At 59.3% G+C, this 11,557-nt stretch overlaps 1 protein-coding gene across 3 annotated transcripts in view; it reads right to left on the reverse strand.

The window, feature by feature from the left end:
* SMARCD3 (SWI/SNF related, matrix associated, actin dependent regulator of chromatin, subfamily d, member 3) overlaps window positions 1-11,557 on the reverse strand; it is a 30,174-nt gene extending 18,617 nt beyond the window's left edge. The window contains exons 1-2 of one of the 3 annotated variants that reach the window (XM_019826030.3): window positions 11,480-11,557; window positions 9,490-9,630 (exon numbers count right to left, since the gene is read on the reverse strand). In XM_019826030.3, coding sequence (XP_019681589.1) covers window positions 9,490-9,528 — 39 coding nt within the window. In that variant the 5' untranslated portion in view covers window positions 9,529-9,630; window positions 11,480-11,557. Of the gene's footprint in view, window positions 1-9,489; window positions 9,631-11,479 lie in introns of those variants that run through there. The other 2 variants (XM_019826032.3, XM_045053032.1) reach the window with 2 other exon arrangements.

The following is an 11,557-nucleotide window of genomic DNA, read 5'->3' on the forward strand; positions in this document are numbered from 1 at the left end:
CAAAGGGCGGCTCAGCCACACAATAGACACTAGACGCAGCCTCGGCCCTCGGGACACAAGGAGCACTGGCCCGGGGCTGGAGGGGCTCCCGGCATCCATATGGTGAGAAGCTCACGTCCACCCCTGCACGCAGGACAGCGGCCGCTCTGGCAAGGGGTCGGGGGCGTGCAGGAGCAGCACGTCCCACGCCAGAGCCCTGGGCTTCCTTACGGGGAAGAGAGGCATTCAGCTCCCACCAGCTGGCCCTGCAGAGGGGCCGTGGCTCGCAGGTGGCTGGCCTGTGGCAGGGGCGGGGAAGCCAGCAGCAGCAGCCATGCCCGAGGGTGATCCTGGTCCTGGCGGAGGGGGCCGTGGAGCCAGCTGTGGGGTGCGCCGGTGAGTGCCTGCAGTACCTGCGGGGACAAGGGGCTCAAGGCCCCCTTTGGCTCTGCCCATCCCCACACGAGGAAAGCTAGGGCCAGGCGAGGAGCTGGCGTCCCGGTGGCCACGGGGCCCAATGGATCACACCTTGGCTCCTCCTGCGGTGGACACGACCCTGGGTCACCACCTGGACGCTCTGGCTACCTAGAGCTCATCTTCTTCCTCTTCCATGAGACGCAGCTCCAAACTCTGAAGGCAGCCCTTGCGGTCCCCTCCCCCCGGGCACAAGTTGAGTTGTGTCTCCCCCAGCAGAACTCATTTGCTGGAGTCCTAACCCCCCCCACCTTCAGAATGTGTTCTTATTGGGCGATGGGGTCTTTACGGAGGTAATCAAGTTAAAATGGGGCCATTAGGGTGACCCTAATCCAGTATGACTGGTGTCATAAAATAGGGGAAACTGGGACACGGGGACAGATACACACAGAGGGAAGACTGACGTGGGGGAGACAGCCATCTGTAAGCCGAGGAGCGAGGCCCGGGCCAGATCTTCCCTCACGGCCTCAGAAGGACCCGAAACCCTGTTGACGCCTGGATCTCGACATCCCGCCTCCAGAAAATACCTTTCCATTGTTTAAGCCGCCCAGCCTAGGAGACGAATCCACCCCCTAACACTGCTTTCAGTACTCCTGTGTGGGCCCTCCTGTGGCCTGCCTGCCAGTCCCAACTGCCACCGGTCTCTCCCCTTACGTCCCCTGGCTTGCCTGAAGCCATGCAAAGCTTGGGGCTTTGCAACGTGGGGCTCGAACCTACAATCCCGAGATCAAGAGCCGCTGGCTCCACCGACGGGGCCAGCCAGGCGCCCCCCACCCCCAATTCTCTTCCTACTCTGATTGTGCCGAAGCACATCTCCCATTCCCTGCTGGTAAAACTGCCTATTTGGACTCAAGAACAGATACTTATATTTATTCCGTCTCATAAGAATTAGCCCATTATTCTAGCTCGCGATCTTTCGAATCCCCGTTCTGTTATCCGCTGTATCTGTCATCCTGTCCAGCTGTGTGTCATTCACAAATCCCTGAACATGACCTTCCCTCTTCATCTGGGTCTGTGCTGACTATTCTGGAAAAGGACAGGCACCAGGACAAAGCCCTCTCTCCAGACAGCCTACAACCTCTGAGGCTAGTCTTCAATTGGCAGCAAATGGGCTCAATCATAGAAACATCCAGTGACGTGCGCAGTGTCACGTTGCTGGTTTAAAATCGGCCGCGGTAGGAGTATTTATGCCATGGAAATTGGCAAATAGTACAAATTAGATTTCAGCTCCCCCTTCCCACCCTGTCAGGAGCCGGTTGTTAAATATTTACCAGCACACTACTGCGTCCAGCCCACGTCTATGTGTCACGCTCCAGATATTGGGAGAGACTTTGTCAAACCCCTTCAAATGAACACGTACATCTTTACGGAGCTCCATAGCCTACAAAATAGTTCGGTGTGCGTTATTTAATTTGGTTCTTTCAACATCCCAGGGAGTTAAAGGGCTGGATATTACTGTACCCATTTTATTTTATTTTTTATTTTTTTTAATGTTTATTTTTGAGAGAGAGAGAGAGAGAGAGAAACAGAGTGCAAGGTGGGGAGGGGCAGAGAGAGAGAGAGGGAGACACAGAATCCGAAGCAGGCTCCAGGCTCGGAGCTGTCGGGACAGAGCCCGACGCGGGGCTCAGACTCACGAACCCTGAGATCATGACCTGAGCCGAAATCGGACGCTTAACCAACTAAGCCACTACTATACCCATTTTAAAGATGAGGCACACAAGGTTAATGACTGATTCAGAGCCAGACAGAGAACTAGTCAAAGGTGGGCTCAAACCCGCCATGTTCTGATCTCAAGGTCGTGTTCCTTTCGGCTCACCAAATGCCCCCCCCACCCCGGCCGCCACCATTGGTTGTCAAAGTTGCCCTGAATGCCCTCACCAGCCACTGCTCTGGGCTTAAAACACAGACAAACTGTGAGGGGGATTCTACCCGTGGTCCTTCCCGTTCACAACACATCACTAGGATCCCTGTTTCTACCTGGGGGAGAACCCTCAAGTTTTCAACAAGCCTCTTTGCATTTTGCTTAAAATTCATCGTTGACAAGAGGTTGTCTAAAGTGACCGCAGTTCAATGCAATGTCTCTCAGGGTGGGACCCTCGATGGAGTTCTCAGGGCTAGGAATGCTGACTCAGGGCTCTGGGCCAGAGGGCTAGAGAGGTACCAGGTGGGTGGTGACCGCAGGAGGGGAGCCCAGGGAGGAAGTTGCAGAGTGGGCAGGCAGACAGGTGTCACTTTGCCCACACTGTGTCTTCAACACTTTTTAAGGGGTGCCTGCGTGGCTCAGTCAGTTAAGTGTCTGACTTTGGCTCAGGTCATGATCTCACGGTTTGTGGGTTCGAGCCCCGCGTCAGGCTCTGTGCTGACAGCTTACAGCCCGGAGCCTGTTTTGGATTGTGTCTCTCTCTCTCTCTCTCTCTCTCTCTCTCTCTCTGCCCCCGCCCCTGCTCACGCTCTGTCTCTCTCTCAAAAATAAATAAACATTAAAAAAATTTTAAAAAACGCTCTTTAAAATCTCAAAAATTGAGAGATTTCACACCAACAGCCAGATTTCCAGAATCTCTCAAAAAACTGGAAATCTGGCAACACAAGCCCACCGATGCACTTGGAAACAATCAGAGAATGCTAACAGGGGCTGTCCCTGTTTGAAGAGGCAGGGTTTCTCCAATTCACCAAGCCCCCCCCCCCAATTTTAGAGGTTGCAAACTCTAAACGCCCAGGGGCCCAGCAATTAATGTAAATGAGGGGCGGGAGCTTTGTGCACCAGGACAACTAGCCTTGACCTTGGGTCTCAGTGCTGGGCCTATAGAAAGGGCTGGCTGCTTTGCCTCCTTCAGGGTCACTGTGGTTTGGGTCATGGCACACCTCGCTGTTCCTCCCCCATGGGACGCTGCCAGGCGGACCCCAACTGGGACTCTTGCACCAACACGATGAAACTGTGTTTCAGTTTCTCACACTCTTGTGAGGACCGATCAGCTGAACCACGAAAAATCCTCCACAGTTCCTAAAACTTGCAAGAGGCTCTCAGTCAACACCGGTTGCTAGTATTCTGCGCTCGTGTGCTTGGCTCTCCTCTGTCCTGTGGGAGCTGCTCTGGGGTCTCAGGCCACAGAAGTGGGGGGCGGGGCTGTTGGGGGGGGATGCGGCGGGGGAGTCTGGACTGGTGGGGCTGTGGTCCACCCAAAGGGCATTTTTAAAAACGTTCATCTATTTTGAGAGAGAAAGAGCGGGGAGAGGGGCAGAGAGAGAGGGAGGGAGAGAATCCCAAGCAGGCTCTGTGCTGTCAGTGCAGAGCCTGATGGGGGGCTCAAACCCATGAACCAGGAAGAGTCAGTCACTGAAACAACTGAGCCACCCAGGCACCTCCCCTCAATGGGCATTTTTCGAAAGGGTATCTAAGATGGTTTTTTCTGGAAGGAAGGGGTGAGAGTAAGACGGGGGGTGGGGTGGCAGAGTAGGGGCTCAGAGAGGAAACCGAGTCAAGAAAAGGCAAAAGCAAAATAACGCTTCCTGCTGGGTGGGGTGTGGGATCTGGAGACCAAGCTGGAGCTCCGCCTCCCCTCTCCGTACCGCTGCCCTCCCCCTGCGGGGGGGGGGGGGTTGGGGGGGGCCCGCCTCCAAGCCCACCCCCTTGGGCCCCTACTGTGACTTCAGCTGCTGACCCGGGAGGAAATCAGAAATCTGCTCACAGCTCGGGAGAGTCAGAGGACCACAGCGCTCTCTCCTCCACCTGCCGGCTCACTTTTTTAAAATTTCCAGCTCAAAACTTTCGTAAAGGTAAAGAAGGCAGGCTTCTCAAATACGCAGACGGCGTCAGGCTGGATGGAGGGCTGCTGGCTGGGAAGCCGGGCTAAGGCTAACCAGAGAACTCTGCGTCTGAGTTCAAGATACGGGAGCGGGGAGAACGGGGTTCTCAGCGGATGGGAGGAGAAGCCCAGGGGCTTCTCACTGGCTCCAGGCCTTTCTGAACCAACAATGTAACAGCAGCGAGAATGGCCAGCTGGGCCTGGAACCAAGGGAGACGTGGTCACAGGGTCTACAGAGGACAGCTAGACGTGCTGGTGGGGAGGGCAGCACTGAGCATCACATTTTAACCCACAGGGTGACAAGGGGCTCTCTGGCATTCACGGCGTTCTGGATCTTGACCCGAGTGCTCAGTACTTAGCATCCCACCGAATCTCTATAGAAGGGGCGTCAGGTCCTACCTTACAGAGGAGACACTGAGGCTCGGAGAACTAACTGCCTCTGCCCACATCAGCCCAGCTGGCAAGGGGCAGAGCCCAGCCCCCAAGTCTGGGACGTTTGAAGAAGCCAGACCTGAACGTTCCTGACAGCAGACCCAGGGAGTGTGGACAACCGCCTCCAAACGTCACGGAGGCAGAAAGGGGTTTATTCTCTGTAACTCCAAAGGGGAAGGCCAGGGTCACAGGCAGGAAGATTCTCCTCACTTTAAGAACCACTATACAAGGGGGGGTGTCTGCGAGCATGGCGAGCAGGTCCTTTCGGAGACGGACTGCCCAGCTGTGGGCCACGAGCGGCTCAGGTGTCGGCAGCTCAGGGTGGGGAGGCCAGAAAGGCCCACCCTTGCATTGTGGGGGTGCAGAGAGGGCAGGGCTAACGGTACAAAGGGGTCTCAGGGTCATGTCAAGATCAGCGGTCAGAGCCGCCTCCCCCCCACGTCCCCACCTCGTTCATTCACAAAGTGTTTTTCTGCGTTGTGCTGAACAAGACAGATGCAGGCTGTGCCTTGAAGGACCACTACCAGGGATCATTTAAATTTGGGGTACACACTAGAAGATGTAAGGAGGTGGGACTTGATGCCTAATCGGGGGAAGGGGGGAGAAAGTCTCCCTGGAAGAAGTGGCATTCCAGTGGAGACTTGCAGGATGGACAGAACCAGGCAGGTGAAGGGAGCTGGAAGGGTGTTGCAGGCAAAGAGAACAGCATGTGCGAAGGCCCTGAGTGCCAGCAGGTGCCGGAAGCCCATGAAGACAGAAGACAGAAGAGATCAGGTCCGCACTGCAGGAAGCTCTGGCCACCTTGGTGGGTTGGGGCTGGGAGGAGGGGTCCAGACCGAGTTGGGGGGGTGGTGGGGGGGCGCTACTGAGGCGTCTATCTCCGTGGTCCGGGCAGAAGACAGCAGCGGCCCCACTAGGGTGGCGACGTGAGAAATGGGTGGGCAGAATTGAGATGCGTCTAGGACATAGAATAAAATAAAATAAAATAAAATAAAATAAAATAAAATAAAATAAAGTAAAATAAAATAAAATAAAATAAAATAAAATAAAATAAAATGAGGTGATTGCTCCAACAGAGAGAGAAGGAAGGGGGAGGGTCAAATGTCACTCCCAGGTGAGGGCTTGAGCTTCTGTATCACTGTCAGCAATATGGCCGGCCCCACCCCCACTGTGGAGGGGACCCTGTGTTCCTGTCTTCTTGTGTTCACCAGGAAACTTCTACTCTGTTCTCCTGGAGAGAAGACTCTGGAACAATCTTACCCCTCCTCCCAGGCCTCTTCTCCTTGGGAGGGGCTCCCTGCCTGATGAGGTGGGGGCCTGACATCTACTGGACAAGCTCCTCTCCTGAGTCGGGGATGGTGACATCAGGGCCGTCCCCTGAAGCCTGTCCTTCCCTTGTGGGTGCATTCGCTGGCCCGAGGGAGCCCGTCTCCACCTTCCTATGCCCTAGGTAAGCAAACCCAAGTAAGGGCGTAGGGTCCGCCCGCTACATCCAGGCCTCAGGTTCCAGCTTCCTTCTCTAGCCTGCAACAGACAAGCGTGCCTACTTCTCGGTGGGTTCGCGACCTAGGGCGTAAAGCGTGTGACTGGTCTCACCCTGTACCCAAACTCACCTGCTGGGCATATGTGCGGACGGAGGTCTCTGTTTTCCTGCAAGGATACAACGCTTCCCCAAGAACATGACTGGGCTTAATTCCCGATTTTAAACAGACCTCCCCGCTGCTGGATGCTTCTCAGAAATGTTGTGACCGTTAGCGTGTAACCTGAAGGTGTGCAGTGCACTTCTCTGGGTGTGCTAGCTTCGGGTTGGGATCGAGCACGATCAGCGATGTTTACATGGCGGCCCGCTATTGTGTCGCTCTTTGCCTGGGCCCCGGGGAAACCTGCGGTATTGCTGAGGACATCGCTGAGCTCTGGTCACCCAGTGTCCCCCTCGTGCCATCACACGGGAGAGACTTCCTGGGGTCTCACGGCCCCAAATCACAGTGTCTCTGAGCCGGTGGCGTTTGGTTCTCTGGGCAGCGTGAATGACACCCGTGCTCCTGTCTTCCCACCGCGGAAGGGGCCCCGGGGACTCACGGCTTGTGTCTCGCGCGCTAACCTTATCTGCGGCTGCAGCACATTTTCCCGCCCCTCGGGTCCCCACGTCCTGCCTTCCTCACTACGCGTGTCTTTGCAAACTGCCTCCAACCCTTTCTGGGGTGGGGTGGCACACAGGCCCACCTTCCGGCGTCCTCCTGTCCCCGCCTTTCTCCCCTCCCCACAGCATGCTGCTCCTCGCTCCGGGCCCCAGAACGTTCTTCGGTCTGGAAAGAAGGTTGACACGGGAGATGATCCAAGTGTGCAAATTCCGGGAAAGGCATGAGCGGGGAACACATGCTCGTAAGACACGTTCTCGGATCTCCCGGACGTAAGTTTAGGTAACAAAGAAATGGGTTTCACAGCTTGGCAAGCAAACGAAGGAGTGGGCCTGGCTGAGGTGGGCAACTGTTCTCCCACGGGGTCCTCATCCGCGACCGGGGGTCTGCACGCCCCTCACCCGCGCGGGGACACCAGGGACACGGCCGTGGCCCCCACCAGGCGTCCCTCAGCTGCGCGCCCACCAGATGCGGTGATCTGAGAGGCCTCCGAATCCTGCCAAACCCGAGGGCCATTCGCTCATCCTGGGTGTCTGTAACCCAGCCTTCTCTCGTGACACCTCCTCCAGGGACACCCCCTCCCGGTGACACCTCCAGCTCATTACCTCCGCCACTTAACGCTCGCTAATAACGAGCTCTCGCCTGCAATCACGCTGCCAGCGCCCGGGGCAAAGACAGCCTCCAGCTGCTTGCATGCCTGGGCTCGTGCCGCGACCGTGCTGTCTAGACGGTGGCACGGGGCCTGTCAGCATCCAAATGACAGCACGTGCCCAAGCCGCCGAGCGTCAAAGCCGGCTCCTTGCCTGGGACGGCACATGCTGAATGTGACTCTAAAACAAAACGCCAGAAACTTCCCGCGGCACCTCCCTCCTTACCCCCTTTGTCACATAGACAGGTTGGGACTCCCGAGGCCCTAGGAATCTCAGGGTGGACCCTCAATTCTCCTTGTGACCGGGCCGCTCCAGGACCACGTGTTGCTAGGATGTACCCAGAGCACTCAGCCTCCCCCCCTCCCCCCCTCCCACCAGCTTCTCAGGCCTCCCCTCCTCAACGGCCCATCCTTCAGGGTGATCACCTCCTTCAGGCTGGGTCTAGAACAACCCAGCTCTCTCTGTTGGAGAGCCCCGTTAGGGCTTAGCTCAGCGTACCCCAGACCAGCCATGATGTACAAGGACTCGCCACGTGGGGACCTGGCTGTGTTGTACCTCCCGGGGACCCCAGCTGCCCCCCCCATCAGCCCCACCTACTAGGCAGGCCTCCACCCTCAGACAGCCTCAGACAACTTTAGAGTTGCCCCGAAAACGCACCAGGGTTCACCTTTTCTTTAGGATTCTGCATGAAAAAGCCAAGCCCTGCTAGCTGGGGGAACAGGCCCACGCTTAACACAAGGCAGTGGTTAGGTTGTGGGGCAAGGGGCAGGACCTTTGTTTGGGGGCTTGACTTTCCTGCACAGCATTGCATTTGTTTCCACAGTGACCAGCACTGGGTGACAGCACCAGGCTCCCCCGGCAGCCGGTGACAGCACCGTTCTGGGCCGGCGGCAAAGGCGGGGGGAAGCTGGGAGGGGAACGGGCTGCCCTGACCTTCAGAACAGCCTAGGCAGGAGAGTAAGTTCGTCTGATGCTTCTGAGGAAGGAGGAGCTGAGGAAGGCACCCTCATTACACCCACCCCCCAGATCTCTGAAAGCCCACTTCAAATTGTTCCTTTCAAGGCCTTCCCCCTGCTCCACGGGCCTGAGGCCTGAGCTGTCTGCTGGGCACTTCCCTCGGGACCCCCTGAGTCCATTCCTCCTGCCGGATTATGGTTCCTGAGGGCCGGGACTAAGTCCCTAACACCCCCAGGGCCCCACGGCGCCCAGCCTGTCACAGGGGACTCCCGCTGGTGAGGTGGCCAGAATGGCGGGTGGGGGCTGGGCGGGGGCTGGGCGGGAAGGACTCAGACCAGAACCGCAGGCCTCCCGGACCAGGAGCCAGGCCAGCCTCCTCGCGCTCTGCCAAGAGGAGGCTCAAGAAGGTCCAACTCACGCGCAAGGGGCCTGGAGTCCCTGTGCGCTTGAGGCCCGCCTACTGAGGCCACGCCACAGGCTGCCGCAGCCACCCCCTCCCGCCAGGAACAAACCCCCGCCGGGGTTCTGGAAGCCGTGTAGAGGGTGGCCACCGCATGTCCGGAATTCGTTTTCTACAGCCCCGGCGTGTCGGGCAGAAGCAGGCCCCTCCCAGCTAGCAGAGAGCGTGTGTGCACACGGTGTGCAGGTGCGTGCACGAGCACACACACGGCTGAGCACAGAGGAGGTGGGGCAGCGTGTCTGTGGGTGAGGAGGAAGTGAAAGAAACCAGAGCCCCAGACCACTTTCACCTGAACCAAAAGCTGGTTTCGGGCTCACTGGTTCCTGGCTCAGACTGGCTTTGAAAGGCAGGAGCGGGGAGCCAGGAAGTGAGGGCGCTCAGAAGAGGTGGCGGAAGGGTGGAAGGAGATGTCACCAGGGTCTGGGGAGTGGGCCGCAGCAGTGGGAGGGGGTGACCAGAAGCACTGTCACGGGTCTGGCTCGGGGCCGAAGTGCCAAGAGGCGGCCTTGGGGTAAGACTGGAGGCCAAGAGCCAACACCTCTCAGGGGGGTCCCAGGGCTCCTGCTCCTGGGTTTGGAGGGGGCAACGCCTACCTGTACCACGGCGGGTGGGTGCTGAAGGCCTGGAGTCATAGGTGGCGGGGTCCTGCAGCGGGGGAGTCATCCAGTGCCCCCTCGGTGCCCGGGCCCAGAGCCCACTGCACCTGCAGCACCAAGGGCCATTGTGAGGAGAATCTGAAAGGAGAGGGCAGTGGGAGGGGTGGCCCAGACCCTGAGCCCCAAAGGCAGAGTCCAAATGGACCTCTGAGGGCTGATGAGGGAGTCTGAGGGGGCCAGCTGGGTGGACCACAGTCTGTGACAAGGAGGTCCGAGAAAGAGAACAGGAGGGGTGCAGAAAGGGACCAGGACGGAGGTGACAGGCAAGTGGGAGCCGTGTGAGAGCAGGAAGCAGTCGGCAGAGACCAGGTCTTGCAGGACTGAGCTAGGACAGAGCAGAGCAGAGAACCCAGGCAAGACCCAGGCCCGGCAGGGGAGGCCAGTTTGGGGGACAACAGGGTGGCCACAGGCAGCGAACGGGGAGGGGGGCAGCCAGGCCTCGGAGGCATAGGGCACGACCCGGAGGCCCGGATGGGACCTGGATGGCTTCTGGAGCCCAGGGACATCTGAGGGAGCCCGAGGGGTGGCGGGCAGGTAGAGAAGGCCTGCTCGTGACCCGCCCGCTCTGCTCATGCTGGCCTCTCCCCGGGTGCACAGCTTTCCTGGTCCCACCCTCCTGCACAAGCAGGAAGGCCACAGGCTGGCGTCGGAACCCACTTTGTGAACTGGAGTCCTTGAGCGGGGGGGTGTGGGGAACGAGGAAAAGGCAGTGCTATAGGTATGGGGTCGGGGGGCTTGAGAGCGGTTCAGGGTCACACGTAGGTGGTGTTGGCCAGGAGGCGACTCTGACAAGTGTGAGGAGGCAGGACAGGTCATGAGAGGAGGAAGATGCCCCTGGGAGAGAGGTTACCGGCTCAGGGCTGGGGGGAGGTGCCTTACAGGAAGGCCGAAGACAGAGGGACAGGCTGGGTGGGAGAGGGGTGTCCAGGCGGGATGCCAAGTGGAGACAGGGGAGGTGCCAGGCAGGGGAAGGAGGGGAGGTGCCAGGCAGAGGGGAAGGAGGGAAGGTGCCAGGCAGGGGGGAAGAGGGGAGGTACCAGGCAGGGGAGAGGTGGGGAGGTGCCAGGCAGGGGAGAGGTGGGGAGGTGCCAGGCAGAGGGGAAGGAGGGAAGGTGCCAGGCAGGGGAGTGGGTAGGAGGGAGAGGGTGCCAGGCAGGAGCAGGATGGCAACATGCTCGGCAGGGAGGAGGTGACAGGCGAGGGGGAGGAGTAGGTGCCAGACATGAGGGAGGAGAGGAAGGTACCAGGCAGGAGAGTGCCAGGCAAAGAGAAGGAGGGGGCATGCAGGTGGAGGGAAGAGGGGAAGGAACCAGGTACAGAAGGAGGGAAAGATGCCAGGCGGGGGGGGGGGGGGAGTATTAGAGAGGAGGTAAGATGGGAGCCATGGGAGAGGTGCAAGGAAGGGGGGAGGAGGAAGAGACAGATACCCGGCTCGGGGTGGGGGAGGTGCCAGGCAGGGGGAGGAAGAGAGTCAGGAGTGGGGGGAGAGATCAGGAAAGGAGGAGGGGATGACGATGCCAGGCAGGGAGGGGGAGTGCCAGGTAAGGGGAAGGCGCCAGGTAAGGGGAAGGTGCCAGGCAGGGATAAGAAGGAAGATGCCAGGCAGGGGGGGAGACCAGAGAGATGCCAGGCAGGGAGGAGAATGGGGAGAGGCCGGGGGGGGGGGTGGAGGGGGCTGTCAGACAGGGGGAGACGCCAGACAGGGGGGAGGAGGATGCCAGGCAGGGAGGAGGAGGGATGCCAGGCAGGCGGGAGCAGAGGAGATACCAGGCAGGGGGGAGGAGGGATGCCAGGCAGGGGGGAGGAGGGATGATGCCAACAGAGGCAGGACGGGTGCTGCCAGGCAGGGAAGGCGGGGGCGCCGGCGCAGCGCGGCCGGGCGGCGTCTCCGCAAGGGCCTGGGGGCCGCGCGGCGCGGGTCGCTCACCTGCTCCCCCGGGACCCCGGCCCGGAGCGCGGCCGCCCGCTCCCCGCTCGGCGCTCGGCTCGGCCCGGCGCCTGCGCC

Source organism: Felis catus, chromosome A2, assembly GCF_018350175.1.
Source record: "Felis catus isolate Fca126 chromosome A2, F.catus_Fca126_mat1.0, whole genome shotgun sequence".
In the NCBI taxonomy this organism is placed as follows: Eukaryota; Metazoa; Chordata; class Mammalia; order Carnivora; family Felidae; genus Felis; species Felis catus.